A 23,635-nucleotide genomic window follows, 5' to 3' on the forward strand; every position below is an offset into this window, starting at 1 on the left:
ATTGCTAATTTCGTTTTCTCTTCGAGGTTTAATAAGAAACGTGTCCGCTTTTAAATTGTTTTGAAAAATTTTCGTATATAAGGGTATTAACATGTTAGGTACGTCATCAAAAATGAGAAAAAAATTATCAAAGTCCTTGTGTGAGATCGAAGGGACTTCAGCGCATTTTTGTGTGTATTCTATTGGCCAGTTTTCACTCCACAATCAATAACATCTTCCAACGTCCCGTTCATCCGCAATTCGCGGTTGAAGTGTTGACCCCACCATCAATAAAATCTTGGCGGAGGAAACCATATTCCCTTTGTCGTTACCCACTTTCGACGTCCCGTTCACCCGAAATTCGCTTTAGAAGTTTTAACTCCATCATCTTGTCGAGGGCTACCACATTCTCTTTGTCGGTACCCACTCTCGTTCACCGGCACTTCGCATTTTGGTTAATTTCCCTAAAAACCCTCCACAAAATGTACTCAAATTTTGGGGTACCTACTTCTCGTAGATCGAATTGCTATTGGCGACACAAGAAAGAGAGACCAGGATTCAAGTTTACGAAGACGAGCGCCTTACAAAAGGAGGTTAATTAGGAAAAACAAAATTCTGTCACGCAGGAGTTATGCGCGTTTACAACATTTTTCCGATGAACCAATTTGAAAACAATCGGACCAAAACTGTAGAAGATAGGAAAAAACTGAAAAATCACCACGTTAGTACGACACGCTCGGGGATGGCGCCCAGATGTCGTCGACCCCACATCATATAGATGTAACGGGCGATCAAAAATGAGTTGCTGTCGAGTCGTCTTTGGAAATTCAAGTTTAATACGATTTCCCATGTAAACAAAAGTTCCAAAGGTGACTCGACAGCAACTCATTTTTGATCGCACAGTATGTAGAAGGACGCAGCTTCGAATGTAAAAGAGTGCGTATGCGCCCTTTCCATGTAATGGAAGCAGCAGACGGAAACATTAATTAATTAATTAGTCTAGCCTTAATTAACTTTATGTGCGATCTTGTACTACAAGGTAAAGATTTGCTTTATATCCAGTCAAGCGAGTTTTAATACAGAATTTGGGAGTTTCTTTCAAAAATAAATTTTGAATTTTCGATCAAGTTTGAAAGTAAATTTAATTAATGAAATTTCTCACTGGGTTCAAAAATTAGATTTGAGGGCTCCAATGAAGGGCTGGTAATTACTTATATTTTTTAATCCAGAGAAGAAAGGAAAGAAAATGTGATTAGTCGAATAAAATTGCTAAATAAAAATAATGGAAGAGGATGTGCTTTGTTACACTGCCACCATTAAAGTCACTTAGTACCGCAATCATCCGCCATTTTTGGGCAAATTTGCTGCCAACTTAAAAAAATTGACAAATAAAATCTGATAGCTGTCATTTTTTATAACCTAACTTCATAGTACTGTCATGTTTTATAAACATATATACAGATATCTCCAAACAGGTGGAACAATCCCTAACATTAAAGTTACTAGAATCTGGTAACTTCCGCCATTTTTGGGCAAAAATCATGCGTTCTCTCTCTAACACACGAGTCCAATGGATTGCGGTACTTTCTATATTTAGTGACTTTAGCCACCATTATACTAAAGCGCCATCATTCTGATTCGAGTTTTGCTACAGCGTCTGTTCCACTATGCCATGGGACGGAAGAAAAAGACACATGATAATGATTAGTAAATGTCAATTAATCAAATATTAAAAAACGTTATTAGTGTTACTTTAATTCAATTAAAATTAGTGTGAATATTATCCACGGTATAACAAACGTTGGAATAATGACAAAGAATGGTAGCAAGTCCTAATAAAGACGGTCAGTAGGATGGGCGACAGAGTGAGTGTGATATACATAATGAAGGGCACCAACGAGAAATAAAGTACGTACGTACGTACGTCACATAGGTAAAAGGTAACAAGAAAATATATGTCTTGGAAGAAGTGGAAGATTAGAGGAGGATAATAAATATACTGAAGGAATGAGCGAATGAATTTCATCTTTGATACAATATTTTTTTCCACACATGGCGGTATTTTATCTTCCATTCACCTTTTATTTAATTACATCCGATTAGCCATGTACCACCGTAAATCTTCATTTTTAATGAGAATTTGACAAGTCTGGTTTTAGTTTAAATTATACACCTTTTAAAGTTCTGTTTAAAAACATAAATCAGGGTGAACCTAATCTTTGGATACATAATGAAATGCGTACTACAATAATTTAACAATAATTTATTTATTTGTAAATTCTATTCAACATATAAACAAACGTATATATTTGCAATATATTTACATAAGGTAGATGTATGGATGTGCGACTGAAATTAACTCCTCTTCTTTTTCTACTTCGGGTAAGTCCAACGTGCCTAACCTTGAAGTTACAACTGTATTTACGGAAAAGGTAGTTACAATAGATTATTACCTATTCTATTCATAGGTGAATAACTCCATTTGACTCCGATTAGATTGTGTATAATAATGCTTAATCATATTTGTTACCGTAAACAAAATAAAAAACGGACAATAACTATGCATTTTTATACTAGTTTTAAAATTCACGTTATTCGAGACATATTGCTTGTCCAAAATGTTGGAAGTATTTTTAAAGGGATTTAATTTTTTTATTGTAATGGTGATACATTTTTTTGTATTTATGTATGTTGTCTGTTGTATTAGACAGCGTGCCAGATGTTCCCATTAAACTTTAGAGTGTTCTCCAGTCTAAAATTTTAGTAAATCGAGATCCATAAGTTCTTGATAAAATTGAGGACCATTTTTTTAAATAAAACATTGAGTTGTATATGCGTAGTTCGAACGTCTTGGCGTCAGTCTATCGGTCTTGGAGTGGAGATAACATTATCTTAATGACGTGTACGTGAACAAAACTGCAAAATTTAAAAAAGTACCGAAAGATTACTACAAATTTCGACAGAATACATTTAAAGCCAAAGGTATGCCGTGTTCTCCTAGAACTCATCCGACAAAAGAACCGCGCTGGGGAAAATTCCAAATCACTGTTCATAGAGGATAAATATAGGGGGAAATATGGAGCAAGAGAGGTAACTGTGGGAAATAATCTATAGCCGGGCCTTCTCCAGTCCAGAAGGTATTTGAAGGTCCTGAATACGGTAACCTTAGACTAAAGTTGTATTTAATTTTATAACTTCGGCATTCACCTCTGCAAGGGCCAAACAGTTAAAGACATTTTAAAAGGGCAGATTCATAGACAAAGAATTGAAGTCGCTAATAAAACGAAGAATTAAAATTACAACTAAGCACCTTACCTTTTGATATACGTGTAGCACAAACTAAGGTAGGTACACAAAATTTGAATTATTATAGAAAATTAAAACAAATTCATTTACCCTGACTGAACGTAGAAAGCAGTGGCGCTACCGGCTACAATTCAAATGAACCTGCCCTGATTGAACTGAACAAAGTGCAAAATCGGCAAATCTAAATCAATGCACTATTTCCTTCACATACAGACTAATATTGTTTAAAAATTACTAATTATAGGTTCACTCAAACGGGAATGGGAGAGGGACTTATGCGGGATATATTTCTAAAGCGGAATATGCGTGAGGACCACCACATCGGCATGTATACTTGCATACCCAAGTCTGTCCCGCTCCTGCATTCTCGCATCGGCCTAAATGGACCTTGCGACACTTTTGTAAAATGGCAGCATTGTTTCGAGGCTAACGTATTTCCAGCCGGTGTCCCTATATACGCTAGCGGTGCCCGTAGCTTCAAATTTGAAATCAGACACTTCAATAGTGTAACACAAGTACACAACTTAGGAGTCCTGTTCTTGCCACCGAATCTGAAAACTGACGGAGATTTTGAAAGTGGCGCGAAACCACGATAGATGGTTCTGCTTGTAATAATTTTTTTTCGCATTTATTTCAAGTTTTAAAAGTTGTGCCTGCCATATACATATATTGGATTTTAACCTTTGAATATAATTTTATATTCAAAGATTTTAACATAATTAAAGAATTTTTTATTTTTTTTGAAAGGTGTAAAATAACTTATGATTAAACAAATCATTGTATATATGCACCTCCACGTGAAAACGTAGGATAATTGTAGCGATCGGGGTAGGACAGGTAGGTACCTACTTAATTTTTTTAGGAATTTTGAAAGCAACCCGTGTTAACGTGCTATTTGAGAATATCGTAATACAGGGCTTGACTTACGGTCTCTCAAACGGTAAAACAAAAGGGTTTCGGTTGATTTGGAATGATATGGTTTCGCAAATTAGAGAAATCAACTGACGTACTTACAACTCAAAAGTATGAAGCAGAAAAATATCCCTTCCTAATTGAGCGTTTCGCTTATAAAGGTAACCCAATTTGGTAGAAGTGGAACACAGAAAATCCAAACCGTCGCGTATACAATACGAAATCGAAACCAAATCAATTCCATTTTGAATTAATTACTCGGCTCCTGTTCGTCCTAAAATTCCCGAACATCTGGGAATCGATTCCTTAATTAAGCGCGCAAAGTTTGATACCACAATCGTCTCAATTGGCGCTCCTTAAATATAATTCATTTAATTAGTGCATGCTAATTATACATACTTAAAAGACACAACGAAAGCTCATGGAATGGACTTATTACATTAATTAACTGTAGGTATGTTTTCGGACTCAGAGCAGGTGGCGGTTATTTAATTTTTGCAGGCACGACACTAACTGATAGCGGGCAAAACAACTCGCTTCGAACTTGTTCTATCCTTGCTTTTACTTATTATTGGGAACTAAATCAGCTTATAAACAATTAACGGCGCTGAAACCAAAACATATTAATTGTCCTTCGTCTTCTCCAAAACAAGACCCTTCGTTTAAGAGTTACAAAAATAATTCCAAAATTCCAACATTAACGGGTTAATTAATTACGGTATCCCCTTGTCTTCATGACATCGCGGAAACTTCTCGAAATCATGGTTTTCTTGCGTAACGAAGCCCCTAACCAATCGGTACTATACCGGGTGGTCCTCGTAAACGGCAAACTCCACTCAGAAATTCCGGGTGCTTCGTTACAAATAATAGATACCTCAAAAACAATTCGAAGGTAATTTCAACATATTGTTGCGAACCTTCTAGAACGTTATCGAGACATCACAATGTATTTGCCATGATAAGGAATTAAAACAAGTGTGACAAACTTTTTCTGTGAAGTTGTATATGCCTTCAAAATTTTTTTTCGAGAAGGTTTAATATTTGATATATTAAGTAAATTGAATTGTATCTAACGCCAGTTTTTAACATCCATGTGGTAAAATTTGTGAATGAAATCCACGCTTCTGTTTCAATTTTATTTAAGTAGGTATTATACATGTGATTGCAAGTATAGTGATAAATATTAATACTGATGTTATAAATTAATGTATGTAATAAGGACCGTTTTATATTCAGTTTATCGTTTCCAAATTTACATCTGCACGGCTTGTAATTATAAGTATATCCTGCTTTGATTTTACCGATCCAACCTATCACTCACTCACTATGTCAACTTGTTTGCTTTCAACATATTACTCTCGCCAGGAAAGATTGCCAGTCACAGCACACCTTGTGTCGATCTACAATCTATGTTTTTCTTAAGATGCGAGCGACTTCCGGAATAGAATCGTGTCAATGTTGAACGAAAAGTTTTTTTGTTCAACATTGACACGACACTATCCCGGAAGTTCAAGTGTTCTGTGACCGGCAATCTTTCCTGGCGAGACGTTTAAAATTAATCATTCTATTGTTTTAATTTATAAAATGTATGAGAGTAGTTCCTTGTATGAAAATTGACTCCTCTGCATTGTTGTCATGTCATCTGAAATACAAATTTGACACTTGACAGTCATCGATCTTGTTTTGTTTTTAGATTTAATTGAAGGTTAGAATTATTTTATCATAATGTATATTAGAATCAAAAGTTTTGAAATAATAAACTTAACGTTTCAGTGAGAAGAATTGAATATGGCATCTGCGAGTAGTACAAGCGCTAGATCTCTGTTTGCCGATTCTAAAATGCGTTTAGCTGATCGAGTGCAAGTCAACGTCAACAATGTAGCTTCCCTAGCAAGGCACATCATTAAGGGGTCAAAAAGTAGCGAGGTATTGGTTTAGATAGTTGTTCCATCACTTTACATCAGTTGATTATAGATAATAATGCATTCAGCTCGTAATTTCGCTTTACAAGAGCACGCCTTGGATAACAGTGAAGCTAACTTGAAGAAATTGCAACTTTTGCATATACATTTTGGCTATCAGTATGATTCTATTATGCGATCTGCACAGCAAATCGAGGAAGTCAAAGAACAAGTGCGAGCCATGCAAAGGTAGGGGTTGAAAGAATAATCAGGATGGTAACGATCGAACTGTGGAGAACAAGCAGTGATGCGACATTTCTTGTGTAGAACAAACGTGATTGAAAAAGATTAGTTTTCCCCTGCACATAATGAAAGTCATAATTTTTTTAATTTATTTTTGTATAAAGGCCATCTGACAACATGCTAAATTTTGTCATGCACATTTTGTAACAACATTGTTATTTGTACAATTTTTTAGATAGAAATTCTACACAATACCATGTTGCTAAGGTACAGTAATGCTAATGCAAATTTAATTATGGCATCTCTGTATATGTGGTAATCTGTGGATGATTGGTAATGAAATTTTATGGATTATTAGATATACACTCAAAACATCAAATCTTATCAATGAATTATTGTCCTATGATTAGGGTGTTGATAATGTATTCTGTTAACTCCCTTAAGGGAAAATCTGTAACATGTACATATCTTCAGTCCATTGATATGTTGTATCAGTAGTGTATCCATATCCAGAATACCTTATCATTTGACACTTTGTTCAAGATGTGTGTCTCAAACTTTTATCAGGTACACCATCATGGATAAAGTCTCGGATAAAGTTGTTTAAATAATTGTAAAACAATTATCTCTTTTGATTATAGTAGAAATCATTTCAAACATTTCTTATTACAGAGTAACCCCATCTTTCATCTAGAGTTTCAACGAATTAAATAATCAATGAAGGAACACTCCTAATTATTGCACATTATTATTGTAAATAAAAGTACCTACTAGGCTAGGCAGAAACCTAATGTAATTAATGTCAAGCGACTATTATTAGTCTTCCTTGTTAGCTATATATTGTAAAATATAAATCTGTGTTATCTCACCTGTAGCTGGAATTTTAAAATTTAATCCAATATTTTGGAATCACAAAAAGGTGTGCACACGAAACTATTATAAAGGATGTCTAGGAAAATGGGAAAGGTACTTCTAAATTATATTTACATACTCCCTGGAGACTCATGACCCATGTCAGAGTTCAACATTTTCTGGTTCTGATGAACTATATGACCTAATAAGGGTAACAAGCGAACAGCTAGTCTCTTTTTACCGACCGGTACCTATACCTAGCAGCTTGTTCCATTATCATGCAAAGCAAAATAATCAGTTGAGGATATTATTTGCCGACTCAGAATGAAGTTTTCGCCAGATGGCACAAGTTCCTGTGGAAATAGTACTTGTACACTAAATCTGTGCTCAACTCCACTATGTTGGCGCAATTTGCAAGGTTTGTTTATCACTTGCACATTGTGCTGTACCCATAATTTTGTACATTTCAGACTTGCAAAAAACAGCACTGAATTGACGATATAGGGTAGTTGATACTAGATATTATAAAATATAAAAATACACATATTTATCAAGACATTTGTATAAATAAATATAATTGGTTTTACTCAATCAGTTTTTTTTTTTGTTAGGGCACATTACCCAGGGTAAATTATTAAGCAACAGAGCAAAGGGAGTCGATGGTGTGCATCTGTCCGTGAACACAATGTCCCTATTGGCGCCAAAACGCCGCATTTACGGAAGTTAAAAGAGCTGCTAGTGTAAACACCATTGTGAGAAATTGCGACAGCAATGGCTCACCCAACTTGCCGGACAGTTTATCGCGACTCTTATTACTCAGTATAATACATGTGGAAGTTTCTCGCGCGAGATAGTCGCAAGTAACTTGCTACTCTATCTGCGCCTTAACATATATGAAGTTTGGCAACTTTTTGAATGTCAAATATGAAATCGACTAAATATGCAACATGGTGTCAGCTAGGTAGGCACCGCAAAGTTGTGTCACAGAAGCTGTGAATAATTCGCCGTTTGCAACCGTTCCCTTCAAGATATTTCAATTGTCTTTCTTGCGCCCAAAAGCTCATCCCATTTAGAAGACGGGGGCAAATCGCAAATTAATATTTTAGAATTTCAGTCCCGTTAAGTTTAGATTAGATTGTTTTAATTTCCTATGTTAATTTAAAACGCGCATTAAATCTACAAGGCCATGCAGGTTTACGCCAACTCTTTTGGAAGAACACTTGACTGTAGGGCTCAGGAAACAAAACAAAAGGATTGTTTTGTGTAGCTAATATTTCTTATGAATGTGTTTATTCACGTAAAAGGTTGAATATCCATTTGCATTATTTGTCATTTGACACCCTGTATCCTTCAAAGGACTCCCTCAAATTTTAAAAGTAAACCGTACGCATGTAGGAAAGTAAGAGCCCTCTCCAACGATGACAGGGATGCACACTTTTAAGTAACTTTAAGTACATTGTTTCCTACAAATTTCGTTTTTGTTGTGCCACGTACACTGTATGAGACACCTTGTAGATTGAAGCTTACACTGCTATACTACTGGCATACCAGAACCTGTCCTATTTGCCATGATTAACAAGCATTGGGTAATGTAAAATAAATACCACAGAATTCCCAAAAATCCTCGATTAGAAATAATACCAAGAAATACATTACAATTTTAATGCTAACGAAAATATACACAATAAATTATAATTACCAAGTATGGTAGTATTTAAACACGCTCAGAAACCCTAGCAGCTACATTCCGCAATTGTCCATATACTTTAGACGGTGGGGAACCCATGATTAAATTACAAATGGCTCGTCGTGCCAATTGAATATTTTGAAAACTGCCTAATATATGAATTTTGCTATCTGCTAGGACAATTCTTGTTTTGGTAACGTTTTCAATTGTGAACTTTGTACGGCCACTTTTACCGGCCAATCTGCCTATCGCTCGCGACTGATGATCACCTTTCAGAGTTTTTACATCCTTAATTTCAAATGATTCAATAAACAAATCGTCCAATCTAAGTAATGCTAGGGCATCTTCCACATCGAATCCATACACAAATGCCTGCAATGAAAATGTGACGTTTACAGCGGTGAAAGATTGGATGTTTACCTTAACAAAATCGGCTGCCTTTTGCAAGTTAGCTATGTCTTTAGTCTCTTCACACGTACGTATTTCTACATTTCGAGTTCTGACATTGTAGCGAATTTGCAATTGCAGATGTTCCACAATCGGAGAAAATATTTTCAACCATTTTTCTTTCAACGGTGGGTATCGGTGAGATGGTACAGGAATTTTACGTACATTTTCTTTAGTTTCAGAAAACGAGGTTGTTTTACTTCGCTTTGCACGTGGTGGTTTATTGCGACTTCGACCTTCGATACCATTATGAGAATCCACCTCCATAGATCCATCACCGACAGAATTGACACGACGCTTTGCACCCTTTTTTGCAGGTTCGAAGTTGTCAGCGTCTATGTTAACTGAATTACTGTCCATTTTGAAGGCACTTCCCAAATAATGATAATTATGGCACGTGCTAAAAACAACCAAAAGAGGTTAGGTCACTCCACTGCTCTGATTGGTGTCAAATTTTCAAAATTAGTGCGGGAATTTCGAAATTATTTGCACCATTGGATAAAAATTGTATACAGGGTGGTGACTTGCGTAACGCATCATAGGGATTTCAATGTAAAATTCATGCGATTATTGGCTCCCCAAATTATTTTAGGTTTTTTGTAGAAAAAAATGTGTTAGTCAATCAACCGTATTAATTTTTTTTTGCCTAATAAAGACGGAAAATTGGAAAAATAAAACCCCCATCTTTTTCAATAATCTGCGATGCCATGGAATTTTCTAAAACAAAAAGATATCCAGTTATCAATTAGCAGCAGTTCGAAATGGCTTTTATGATCGACTTGGTTACTGTATTGCAGTTAATGGTGACTTATTCGAACATTTATTGTAAATTGTTATATTAGGAAACCGTTTTTAGTAATTTGGTCTTTCTTTATGTTGAATTCGCTGTTCTAAATAATATATAATACTTTTTTCTACAACTGTCAAAAAAACCTGTCATTTTCTGACGGATTTCGAAACGCAAAGTACTAGATTTTTAATCGGTTAATTAATAAGTAAAGTTGCTCTTGACAACGTGCGCGAAATCGTCAACAGTGAAAAAAAGTATTTCGCGCACGGGACAAAGTTGAACTTAAACAGCAAATTTAATTAACAATCGGTTCAGTTGTAGAAAAAATATTGTATATAACGCTAGCGCGAAGTTAATTCGCGCATTTGACTGATATTTTAACTCGGCTTCGCCTCGTCAAAATACCTTCAGTCTCAATGCGCGAAATTGAACTTCGCGCTCTTGTTATATAAATAAACCGATACAACGAAATATCGAAGGATCCTCAGTATTACAATCACTTTTAACGACAATTTATTTTAATCTTACAAAATACATTTTATAGTTAACAAAAATGCATCAAATTCATGTCTTGGGCTTTGAGATAATGCTCTTGGTTTTTTTCCCAACGATCTTGGTGCATAAATAACGATTTTGACATGTTTTGATCAAAATCCATGTGGTCCATAAAAATAGATCAAATTCATGTTTAGATCATTGAGATAATGCTCTTGATCTTTTTCCCAACGCTCTTGGTGCAAAAATAACGATTTTGACATGTTTTGATCAAAATCCACGTTTTCGCCAAAAATGCATCAAATTCATGTCTTGGGCATTGAGATAATGCGCCTAGTCTTTTTCCCAATGATCTTGGTGCATAAATAACGATTTTGACATGTTTTGATCAAAATCCACGTGGTCGCCAAAAATGCATCAAATTTATGTCTTGGGCATTGAGATAATGCGCGTAGTCTTTTTCCCAACGCTCTTGGTGCATAAATAACGATTTTGACATGTTTTGATCAAAATCCACGTGGTCGCCAAAAATTCATCAAATTCATGTCTTGGGCATTGAGATAATGCGCCTAGTCTTTTCCCAACGATCTTGGTGCATAAATAACGATTTTGACATGTTTTGATCAAAATCCACGTGGTCGCCAAAAATGCACAAATTCATGTCTTGGGCATTGAGATAATGCGCGTAGTCTTTTTCCCAACGATCTTGGTGCATAATTAACGATTTTGACATATTTTGATCAAAATCCATGTGGCCTCAGAAAAATAATTTAACATTTTTGAATCACACACATGCGGTTATCAAACGTGCACGTTATCAACTCTTTCAGCATCAAGATAATGCGTTTGAAAGCTTTTACAACTCTAAATTCATGTGTAAAGAATAATTTTGGGTACATTTTGCTCTAAAACTTTTGACCGAGACCACAGAGAAGAGTTATATTGAATTGTTACACATCTAAGAGTCATAGGGAATAATCTAGCGAAAGTCCGAACTCGATACATGACCTAGGGAATGAAATATGTTAATTTTTATTATATTGAGTTCGCAGTTTTTCCTGTTCCCGATTCATTCACTCGAAGTCGTATAACTTTTGTTCCTGTTGAACCAGCTTCCTGAAAATCAATAGCGTCCGTTCTTAATGTCCAACGTACCCGTATACCAAATTTCAACACAATCGGCCACTTTAAAAAAGAGTTAGAGCGCACACGGACGGACGGACGGACGGACGGACGGACGACAATACAAAACTATAAAGGATCTGAGGATCCTTAATAAACAGAAAAATGACAGATTTGAATGGGTTTGGTAACAAATGAATGCTTGTTCATTTTGTTTTGATAGGCATTGTTAAAAATTGCTATGCGCAGGCACAAACACACATTTCAAATAAGATATATCAATTATATTTAGGTGTGGCCTTAATGACGTCAGCTTCATATTTAGCATAACAAACAAGTTGTGATTTGATTTGAAAAATAAAAACAGTAGTGGTAAACTCATACTATAAATATCAATTTTGCTTATGTAATTTTCTTTACAGAGTTCTCACGAACGGTTAACAAAAATCATGGACGCCATGACTTGCAAAATTTGTATGGATCTGCAGATCGACACCGCATTTCTTCCCTGTGCGCACGTTGTCGCGTGCTCATCATGTGCTGCTCGTTGTGAAAGGTGCCCGGTGTGTCGTGCGGATATAACGCAACCACAAAGAATTTATTTACCGGAGGAATTTAATGAACCGATTTCTTAAATGCACTACGTACTTTGTGCTTAAACTATACTGAAAGTGTGAAGTTCTATTTGTGATAATACGTTTTAGTTTTGAATGCAAATTAATTTGACGAACAAAGACTCATTAATGTTAAGTTGCATTTTCATTCTTTCCTAGAACAGCGAGCTCGTTTATTTACATTTTTCTCAACATATCAAGTTAATTAGCTGATGGCGACGACAGCATTAGCTGTTCTGGAATGAAGCGCAAAATGTTTTGATCTCTGCCTTAGTTTTGTTTCATTGTTTGTTGTTAATTTAGTCACACAAATTTATTTTCGATCTCACATTGAGGTTTCTTTATGTATTTACCATGTAAAATTGAATAATGTTTTATTGAAAAACAAGATTACTTATACCTATTTTTAGCCTACTAATACAAAAACTTTGACAATAGCATATTAATGTAATGGCATGCCAAATATCAATATTTTTTTTATTCTATACCCAGCGTAAGAACATGGCAAAAGTCTAATTCATAAAACCAAAAATGGTTTAAACAACTGGGAAATTTACAAGAAATTAGATTTTTGTCATTGTTTCATTAGCAATGCAATTTTAGTATTAGAATAGTTGACACAATATTGTATAAGATTATATTATGCTATACCACTATCTCGGATTTTAGCATGTTCTATACCTACTTACCAACATCTAATGGATAGTAAAAACTTTAACTTGTGATATGTTACATCAAATATTGATGTTATTTATGTATAAATAGCCTTAGAGCTTTCTATTTTTTAGTTACAAACCTTATAGTGAACGTCTGAAGAATTGTGGAGATACAAAAAGTATTTTCAGGTATTTTTGTTAGTATTACATCTATTTTATTAATCTAACTACATATTTGTCGTAATTAAACAATGCAACACTATCTGTTTTTGTGCTTTGCTAAAACCCCTTCTTGATCAATGAGATGGAAAACCTTGTTACCTACAATTAATAACCGTAAAACTAACTGGGTTAGAACCCATGGCACAAGTTTCGGGGGGGGGGGGGAGAGTGTGCTAAGTTATATGTTTTCTTAATATTTGCAGTTTAGATTTGGGCTTGTGGATAATTTCTGTCAAAATAAATCTGCAAAACTAAATTTATTTTACTTATCATTCAACGCCTGTAGTAAAAGGTGCTTATTTCTACCTATCAAGCTGGGTCACTAAGCACGCAATTTACTATTGTAAACATTAGTTACGGGGGTAAACATAGCACAGGGCGCTAAAAACTGCCCGGGGCCTGGAAACCAGCCCACAGTTGGTCACACCCGGGGAGAATGGAAGGCTCTGCTTCGAGAAGCTTTTCCTGCCAAGCAAAACTCAGTGTGAAGATACGGGATGCCGTGATTCAGATTAACACTGAGACCTCTGGTGGCAGCACATTGTGACAGCCTCGAATTCTTAAGAAAAAGGCCTTTCAGGTAGGATAGGATTAAGGGGTTATATTTTAAAGTCTTACAAACGGCAGGATAAATTCAATTCATTTTCCAATTAGTACAATTTCACTTAAAAACCAGTTAGAATAAACCCAATAATATTTACCAACCGGCGCAAATACGCGTATTTGTAAATTACATCAGCGCCTCTAGTGTTAATCTGAATCGCGAATTCCTTTTTGATTATTTTTCAACGAAAATCAAAACTTAGGTACATTTCAGCTACCTATCTCACAACATAATGTATTAACAAAAGGTATAAGGGTAATCGTAAGAGAGAAACTCTTTCTTCAAACTTTTCATGTTGTTCCGTAAATGATAAATTGAGGTGTCGTGCGAACATCTGTACTATCCGCATTGTATAGTAAATATTATACATATATATATATATCATTATCCGATTGTACCGTAGAAGGAAAACCGTTTTGGTACCACAAATTGATGTTGTTTAGTGTTCACTGGTTCGCCAACTGTCAAACCTAAATATTTTTTCTTCTTGACAACGTGCTTTTTAGGTTAAAGTCGTAATTATGGTAAATATTAATTTCTTGAAAAATAAATTTGCAACGTTTATTTATTTTTAGCCTAAGAATAAAAAGAAATTCATTGACCGTAAGAATGCGGTCACTTTCCATCTAGTGCACAGAAGTCAACAGGATCCTTTGGCAGCAGACGAATCTGCCCCGCAACATGTTTTGATCCCACTACACAAGAAAACGAATAATAAAGTAACGTAACCTATTGCGATTTGGTCGTTTAAAAATGTTTGTCAATAGGGCCCCACAAAGCGCAAAGAAGAGCAGGAAAAGTACGGAATTTTTTATGATGATGACTATAATTACTTGCAACATTTACGAGATGTTAATTCGACGGCTGAATGGGTACCTGAGCAGTCTGGCACAGATGCAAAAGCTATTGCAAAACCTAAATTACAACTACCAAGTTCAGTATTCGCATCTACCGTTGAAGAAAAGGTTGGTCTCCTCAATAAGGCTGCACCACATCGAGGTAAGTTACTTTGCTGTTTACATTGTAATATCACTTCTATTAGGGCCCAGACCTGATTTGGACCCAGACGTAGTGGCCGCTATGGATGAAGATTTTGATTATGATGATCCGGAAAATGAATTGGAAGATAATTTTATAGAACTCGCTAATGCTGAAGTGGATGAAGATGTAGAATCTGATGTTGATTCTGATTTTGATTCGGAAGCCCTAGATGCAGTAAACTCATTAGAGGATCGTGAGTATACTTTCAGAGATGAAGAGACCAAATCACGATTTACTGAATACTCAATGAGTAGTTCTGTAATGAGACGAAATGATCAGTTAACACTACTAGATGATAAATTTGAGCAGGTTGCACCCGTATATATATAATTAATGGTTTTACTAGATTAGGTAGTTTTAGTTGTATGCGACTTACGATGATACCGAAATTGGGGCTTTGGATTTAGATGAGATTGAGGGACACATACCTGATGCTACAGACCTTTTGTTACGTTATGCTGATGAATATAGAAAAAGGAAAGAGCAGGAAAATCTATACAAGGAAGATGGTAAAGTAATTTATAAGCCAAACGAAGAATCCGATCTTGAAAATGAAGAAGAATTAGTCAAAATTTGTGTTCCTGAAAGGGAAAAGTGGGATTGCGAATCAATATTAAGCACATATTCCAATATTTACAATCATCCTAAGCTAATTAAAGACCCTAAGGTGAGTACTTACAACTTGTTAACCTTCGTTATATTTTACAAATTTCTAGCCAACAAAGATCAAAGTGAACATGAGAACTGGTATTCCAGTAGACATCCTAAACTCCAGTAAACTTACATCAAAAGCTCTATCCCAATTAAATGAAGACTATAACAGAACTCACAATGGACCCACGTCAGTTGCTGCCAAATCAATAATTTCGACATTATCCACACTTTCAATTCGTCCTCCTGATGAAACCTTAGAAGAGAAGAGGGAAAGGAAAAGGTTATTGAGAGAGTACAGGAAGGAGAGAAGATGTGAAAAGAAAATTAACAGTGAGGCATTTAAAGACGAACATAAGAGGCAGATTAAGATTACTATTAATAATAGGAATAATGTACAGGGCAATAAAATATTGTAATGACAGATTTTTAATGATTATGATCAATCCACCTACAAGTCTGAAAATTTAGAAGATCCATGGCTGGGTTTATCGATTGTATCTGAAAGGGTGGTGTCTAGATGAATACAATAGGTTCTAAATACAAATTCAATTAGATTTTAACATAGGATTGTTTATTCTATCAGTACCTTCCAAATTGGGTCAGCACTATTGCTAACTTTCCTAGTTGTATGAGTTAGGAAGACCGTTCAATTAACAAAGGTGTATTTTCCACGGAATCCCAATCTTTAATTAAAAAAACAAAATAACGTCGCATGTTTCAGATAACAAAAAAGTGACATCAGACACCCTGTATAGTCTTTGATTATATCTACGAGTAAGATTATATCATATATATATGGATTATATACATCATATGACAGCTTCAAAGTTTCATATCCAAAATCATAGACATAGGTCCAAAATACTTCAAATAACCACAGATAAACATAACTGAAATAATTAAGATTTAATAAAATCACTATATAGGGTGTTCCTATGTCACATTTTTATTATCTGAAAATGCGATGTTGTTTTGTACCAAGTATCGTTTGTCTATCACATTCGTAATTTTAACCGCCTTTTATCGTACATAAGGTCCCTTAAGTAGATCAGAAAACATGAAATAGACCCAAGGTTATGAATCCACCACCATCCAATTACTACTTTCTGAAGTATAACATTCGGCCATTCTTATGTGACGTGTTACTAGTTGCAAAGTGTTCATTTTTGAATGTATGCTATATCGCTTTGTCGCACCAATACATGTCTCCTTGGTTCGTCAGCTTGCGTCTAACCTGCTCCAAAAAAAACTGAGCTCAATATTTTCGGTGCGTATGGTTCTACCATTTTCATCCTTTGCTCATTTTATTTATATTTTTCAAAAAAATAATCTTGCTCATTTGCTCTTTTCATCAGTATTATTTCATCGAGAGCATGGAAGCCTCTTCCAGCTTATGATCTTACACACATAGATGTATCAAATCTCGAAAATTGCCAGTGTGCTTTGTGCAAGTATAAACCAAAATTTAATTTTTCTGGTTTTATGGTGCTTTGGTTATTTCAAGACTAACTTGAATTTAGAAACGAAGTTGAAATAAATTGTAAAGAAAATGGTAGAATTGATGTATCTGTAGGACATAACTTTTGATCCTACCTGTACATACGAGCGACCATATTGAAATAAAAAATAAAAATTTTTATATTTAATTAGAAAAGACAAAACCATCGTGACAATTCTTACAAACTATTAAAATTCATAGATGAACATAAAATAAGACAAAAATTTGATATAACTGAAAAAATATTAAAAATACAATTACTCGCATCACTAAACAAAAAAGATATTTATAATTATCATTTAAATCAATCTTAATAGCAAAACTTACCCTAAAATTTATAGGCATCCTTCGTACTAAATATTTGAATCCTGAAAACGTAATAGTATTATGTATTTCATGTAACAATTTACTCACAAACTATTTTTAAATTACGTACTTATGGAATGATTCTGTCTACAAACATATACAAAATATTTCTTTATTTCCATTAACTTGACAGAATTCTTATTGAGATTTATGTACGAAATACAAGGCTTTATACAAATTTAATCCAAAAATTATATCAGCAGCAGAATAAACACGTAAACCACTGAAGAGATGAAATTTATTTTTCGTTCGTTATTGTTAAAAAAGTTAGTATATAACCATATGTACAAAAAAATTAATACATGCTTTTTTTGCCTATCAACTTTCACATTGTTCCAAAAGTGCTCGCGACGACTTTTCTTTATACAAACGCCACACTGTTTAAAAAGAAAACAAAGGGTGTTCAAATGTTAAGTTGATCATTTCTCTAAGTCAATTTTTTCACGCAATCTCTTCGCTGGTGGTTCGACGTCATCCAAAACGGGTAGCTGTATTTTTGTTTCGGAGGCCTCCGATGGCTAGAATCAATGTCAATATAAATTTTCTTGATAGTTAATGGTTTCTCTCTAGGTTTCACTTTCTTGCAAAATATTCCACGAAACATCAAGCGACCTCTCAATTGACAAAAAATGAATATACAGGATGCCCCAAGATTCTGGCGTCGAAAGATACTTAACTATGCATTTCTCAAAAAACTTGTTATTTATGGGCGTGGTCAAACGGAATGGTATAGTTTTATTTGTGTCATTCACATTCCAGTTCATAGCCACCCTTGATTTTCATACATCAAAGTAGTGATAGAGCTTTGCTGATAAAAACGACTGAAATCTCGCGTTTTTTTTTAATTTTTGGTATAGAAAGTAATTGCGATTGAATAGTTTCCATTTCTCGATTGAATAGTGTTAATTATAGGGTTCCTTTTGACACCTAATATCAAAGTTAACTTTTGATCTATTTCAAAGATGAGTTAGAACGGGTAATCTATCCCCTATTTGTCAAAAACAAAATGGCTCTGCTATTTCAATTTGGTGTGCATCACAAATTAATATTTCTCAGGTTTTAAGGTTATGTTCGGGGTTTCTGGTACATCCTGTATAAGAGAAATTATTTTTATTGTAAGCCTATCTGACAACTTTTAATATTAACAAGTTTTTCAAGAAGTGTAGGGTTAATGAGGTTCCGACGCCAGAATCTTGGACCAAAGCCTACACCTACACCATGAACAGACATGCTAGATAATGACGACTGTAAAAACATGTGACATACAGGGTGTTCCAGATCGAGTGAGGTGCATGGCTAACTTTGATATTAGTGAAGATAGGTTAGGTTAAATATTTTGCAGTTTTGTGCCGATTATCGTTTAAAAATTTTTGAAACTGATTCATTTCGAATAACATATGCCTTTTTCATTATAAGTTTCACAAAAAATGAAATTCAAAATGGCAACTACTGACATGAATTATACAGGATGTCCTATTTTTGACACTTTTATAGGATCCTTAATTGTTTGTTATTAAAAAAACAAGAAAGAAAAAGAAACTTTGAATATTTTCGCTAGCGTAAGGAATAGAATGACGCTATATTTACTTAGGAAGATATGCACAATGTGTTTTCAGAATTTCCAGTGCAGTACATAAGTCATAATAACGAGCATGATATTATAAGCGCAAGATACGCTTAAATGAACGCCACTAAAGTAGGAATTTCAATCAACAAGATTTTCCGGCAGTTGCTGATGTCATATTCAATCTGCACCTTTATTCAGCATGCTATAGCGCACGGCCTGTATACTGAGCCAGGTAAAAAATTTATCAATTTTTGAAATGGAACACCTTGTAGATCTAGAGTCTAAATAGATGGTCTATTATCTTTTAAAAATATAACACAAGGATATTAAAAAAATTCAAAAACGATTCAACAAACTAAAAAACAATTTAAATTTTTTGAATTTTGAAATTAAAAAACAGTTTATTTATGTATAGCTGGGCTCCATTTGGTACAAGGTAGAATATTTTGCAAAAAATATGAAACCTCAATAATAAAGAAAAATTCTTACCTGGGCATCAATTCCTCCAGCATAAAGCTATTGTAATGAAAAACATAATAATTACTAACGACATAGAATAAACATCAAAACAAATAAACATTCAATATTGTCAATGGTAAGTAAACATACAGAGTGAAAGGGTGTTCCATTTTTCCCATTAAAGATGAGCCATAGATGCAACAGAGCCTATACAACACCCAGCACCCAGTTTTGCTAGCACAATCATGCTGTTAATGTTTATGTGATCGCTTTTTGTTTTGCTAATGATATAGTCACTGCTATACAGTTGTTTTGGTAGTTTGGTGCATCTATACAGTATTGAATTTAAAATTTCAAATGACAATTTAAACATTAAAATGGATTATAGACAAGACTTCTTTTAGAATCAGAATACCTACCATTGGCCACATATTTTAAACAACTACTCTTGATAAGTGAATAAAATCTATCGACATGTTTAAATTCTGCATACCAAAAGATTAAGTGAAGTTCTTGAAAGATACACACACACATCACCATTTTCGCTGAACCCTGGTTAGTGTTAATCAAATAAAGCAAATGAAACAAAAAATGTTGCCTACCTACATTTGTTCAACATTTGCAACAAGAATTTACCTTTACATCAGTTCCCAAAGGACTGCACTGGTCCTGCTTTGGCTTATTCTTCGTCCTCTTTGCTGGCCTATCTTGACCGACCATAGAGAAGGAGATGGCCATTTTCTTGTTTGGTTGATATTGTAGATCGGGCGGAAGGAAAACGCGCGTGTTGATGAAATCGCTTTGGGGATAAAAATACATGGTCGGAATACGCGTTTCGGATGGAGAATCTTTTAAATCGTAATTGGTTGCCTTCGTCAACAAGAGTCCCGAAGTCAAATCGCAAAGAGCCCAAAGTTTCTAAAACAAGAAACAATATATGTAACCATTGATGTGGTCAATTTTTTCCTAGGTTAACAGCACTGTGCTCCGCAGTATCATATCGGCATAATACAAATGCATTGGTCCACCTAAGTTTTAATAATTATAATCATATTTATTTAAAAAAAAAAATTTTTTTCAGACCAAATTTTAATCAGTAGGACCCAGCTAATGTGATGGGAATTAATAATGCACCATTTCACACTATGATCTGATGGTTCCTTGATAATGGACATAAAAAAGAAATGTGAATTCAATATCATAAAAATCATGGAATATATCCTGAAAGAAACCTTGATCATCAAGCTCTGCTATCAATGTCGGGCATGGTGTCATTAGAACTGCGTCGGAAAGAATGTAGTCTTGCGTTCCTGTATAAATTGTTACATGATGACATTGATGCACCGGATTTATTAAGAATGTTGAACTTTCATATTCCTCGAGGGAACTACCGTGGAAATAATACGTTTTATTTACCTACAGCCAAGACAAATTTATTAAAGAGGTCCCCAATGTACACAATTTGCAAACTTTGTAACATGCATGTTGAAAACTATGCTATAATTAGGGATGGGCGATAACTGTTTTCACCTATCGATAAGTATCGGGTACTTACCTATCGATATATTTTACTTATCGATATGCCAATAATTATCGAAATATCGATGGTTATCGATATGTTGATAGTTATCGATATGTCGATAGTTATCGATATGTCGATAGTTATCGATATGTCGATAGTTATCGCTAGGGATGGGCGATAACTGTTTTCACCTATCGATATAAGTATCGGGTACTTACCTATCGATATATTTTACTTATCGATATGCCGATAATTATCGAAATATCGATGGTTATCGATACACCGATAACTATCGAAAGATCGATAACTGCCGCTATATCGATAAGTATCGGTATATCGATAGTTCTCGTTATGGCGATAGTTTTTAATATATAGGTATCGATATAATATTACCGATAATTTTTTTGAAAGCGTGTCTAAAAACTACACGAGTTTACTTTTATATTTTGGCGGAAGAGCCCGACAAGACAAGAGGGCTCTTTTAACAAAATATGAAAATAACCGAATGCAGTTCTTGCAACTTTAATGGAGTTACCATATTAGCTGTGCAATTATCGCAGGGCTCTTTAGCTTTCTACAATGCAATTACCGCTGTAATTAAGCGGTAATTGCACGCCTCATTTGAGAGAAATATTCGACGTATCAATAGTTATCGACAGGGATAGTTATCTTATCGAGTTTTATTAATAAAATCCATTTTCCAGTTTATTCTCGTGTAAAGTGACTATTAATAGTTACTCGACGTTTCTTCGCTACCTTTATCAAGAGTTTTTTGTTAGATTTCGTAAATGTTAATCAATTGAAACTGTATATCTAAATTTGAAGTGTTCTTAGCTTTTTCGGTTTGTTTGTGACTGGTCCTCTCTAACCATCAATCAGATACCGATACATAGGCCATGATGACACCCTTTGATTGTCTTCTTTATTTTATCTAAATTCTAAAGAGTAGCCATTTTGATGCAACATTTTGTTCAAGTTTTTGAAGTGCTTCTTTTTTTGAGCAATCGTCAGTAAGACGAAAAGATCTATTTTCTAAAGATTTTATTACTGCGTTTATTTGGCATGGATGATGATGTGACGTAGCGCTTCTCTTGAGAAAGGGAGCAAAGTTAAGTTTCCGAAACGTCGAGCAACTAAAAATAGTAAATTTACACGAGAGTAAACCCGAAAATGGATTTTATTAATAAAAATAGTAGCGCTCGTTGAAATCTCAACAATAACATAATTTTATTGTACCAATAGTTATCGACATATTGATATATCAATAGTTATGGACATATCGATATATCAATAGTTATCGACATATCGATATATCAATAGTTATCGACATATCGATAGGTATCGATATATCGATTTTTTTAGCTCCACCTATTGTTATTCCATATATCGATAACTATCGATACCTATCGATATATCGAAAAAAATTCCCATGCCTAGCTATAATACATATGAATAGTTCATGTATACGACATATTTTTTAGATTACTTAGTTTACCTACATATGTTTTTTTGTTCTTCTTTTCTATTCTATTCGTATTTTTTATGATAATTGATAAGCAGTGTTTGGAAGAGCTTTATGCCGATATGTTAATACATTTTCCTTTATATCGTATTTTAGTTTTTGGTTGGATAATGATTATTTTTTAGTTAATGCACACATATTCATCCAGCTCCTTTTTTTTTATATAGCAGATGAAACTACCAAGCTTGTGGTCTGTCATTGATCAGGGACAGACATAAACTTCTTGGAGACAGCTATCTGGACCTGGGAAGATTTCGTCGAAACTGGAAATATTTTCGCATTCCTGATGGGTCTTAGGTAGAGAATTTTGAAAATTTTAGAAAGAATCATACTTGAAAAAAATCAATTATTTACATCCTGCTATGTGTTGTGGTTGCCCGTGTGGCGCAGTTCAGTTAAAGCTGAACTGTGGTTCTAAGGGTCCCTGGTTCGAATCCGGGTTTGGGCATGAATATTTGTAAATGTATAGTGGGTTGGGTTGGTAGAGCAGCCTTAGCTGAAACCCCGCCCACTCAACAATAAAATAAAATAAAAACATGTGTATTGCTCCCAAACTTTTGGATTATTCCGAAAAAAAGGGTCCTTTCCATCAAAATTTTTTTCTTACTTACTACCTACCTATTACACGATCTACACGTGCAGTGACATCCGACAGACAGTGCAAAGACCCCATTATGGTCAGGTGCAACTCAGCAGTAGTCCTGGCCTAAAAGTAAGCCTTGGAAAGAGTAAGGGAGTCAAATGAGGTAAATTTATTTTAATATCAATCCAGCAGAGCATTGCGGGCAATGAAAATGTAGACAGGTGAGCACAGACGTGCATTAGTCACTGTCGGGGTTTGTACTCAGTTCACGTTAAAATGGTACGAACAGCTGTCCCATAACTTAAAAATATCTTAAGGCAGCCACAAAATTCCTAGAAGTGAGTAGGAATCAGCCATAATGGGTGTTTTGACAGGACATTGGATAGTTAGCTATGAGTCACCACTACAAATAGTTTAGTCTGTATTTAATTTAAATTTAGGACATTACTAGAAATACCAGGTGTAACATCCTACGTCAACGATCACCATTATTCTGGCGAAATGTAGAAATGCTAAATAATATACAGGGTTGCTGATTAGTCTTGAAACATTCAATTATTGAGGAAAATATACAAGATATCAAAAACAATTTT

The 23,635-nt window shown here is 34.6% G+C and overlaps 4 protein-coding genes across 6 annotated transcripts; 2 read left to right on the plus strand and 2 right to left on the minus strand.

Annotated features, from left to right (window-relative positions):
- The first annotated feature begins 5,846 nt into the window (after positions 1–5,846).
- LOC116159650 lies at positions 5,847–7,209 on the plus strand. 2 transcript variants are annotated; one of them, XM_031472672.1, is made up of 4 exons: positions 5,847–5,902; positions 5,971–6,123; positions 6,172–6,347; positions 7,014–7,209. In XM_031472672.1, exons 2-4 carry the CDS (start codon positions 5,986–5,988, stop codon positions 7,033–7,035), a joined length of 336 nt encoding a protein of 111 aa, XP_031328532.1. In that variant the 5' UTR covers positions 5,847–5,902; positions 5,971–5,985; the 3' UTR covers positions 7,036–7,209. The 2 variants fall into 2 exon arrangements, with proteins under 2 accessions (XP_031328532.1, XP_031328533.1); XM_031472673.1 differs by having other exon boundaries at positions 5,875–5,924.
- A 1,630-nt stretch (positions 7,210–8,839) lies between these two features.
- LOC116178565 (RNA-binding protein pno1-like) lies at positions 8,840–9,773 on the minus strand. Its single transcript, XM_031498106.1, has 2 exons — positions 9,301–9,773; positions 8,840–9,252 (listed from the first exon to the last, which is right to left on the minus strand). The coding sequence occupies exons 1-2, from the start codon at positions 9,685–9,687 to the stop codon at positions 8,908–8,910; spliced, it is 732 nt and encodes a 243-aa protein (XP_031353966.1). The 5' UTR covers positions 9,688–9,773; the 3' UTR covers positions 8,840–8,907.
- Positions 9,774–14,225: 4,452 nt separating this feature from the next.
- LOC116159388 (protein LTV1 homolog) lies at positions 14,226–15,948 on the plus strand. The gene is made up of 6 exons (XM_031472357.1): positions 14,226–14,354; positions 14,406–14,549; positions 14,598–14,829; positions 14,873–15,180; positions 15,233–15,538; positions 15,588–15,948. Exons 1-6 carry the CDS (start codon positions 14,352–14,354, stop codon positions 15,939–15,941), a joined length of 1,347 nt encoding a protein of 448 aa, XP_031328217.1. The 5' UTR covers positions 14,226–14,351; the 3' UTR covers positions 15,942–15,948.
- Positions 15,949–17,610: 1,662 nt separating this feature from the next.
- On the minus strand, positions 17,611–20,356 carry LOC116159824. 2 transcript variants are annotated; one of them, XM_031472907.1, is made up of 3 exons: positions 20,052–20,353; positions 19,446–19,472; positions 17,611–17,907 (listed from the first exon to the last, which is right to left on the minus strand). In XM_031472907.1, the coding sequence occupies exons 1-3, from the start codon at positions 20,232–20,234 to the stop codon at positions 17,809–17,811; spliced, it is 309 nt and encodes a 102-aa protein (XP_031328767.1). In that variant the 5' UTR covers positions 20,235–20,353; the 3' UTR covers positions 17,611–17,808. The 2 variants fall into 2 exon arrangements, with proteins under 2 accessions (XP_031328767.1, XP_031328768.1); XM_031472908.1 differs by lacking the exon at positions 19,446–19,472 and having other exon boundaries at positions 20,052–20,356.
- Positions 20,357–23,635: the final 3,279 nt, after the last annotated feature.

Source organism: Photinus pyralis, unplaced genomic scaffold (assembly GCF_008802855.1).
Source record: "Photinus pyralis isolate 1611_PpyrPB1 unplaced genomic scaffold, Ppyr1.3 Ppyr1.4_LG1, whole genome shotgun sequence".
Taxonomy (NCBI): Eukaryota; Metazoa; Arthropoda; class Insecta; order Coleoptera; family Lampyridae; genus Photinus; species Photinus pyralis.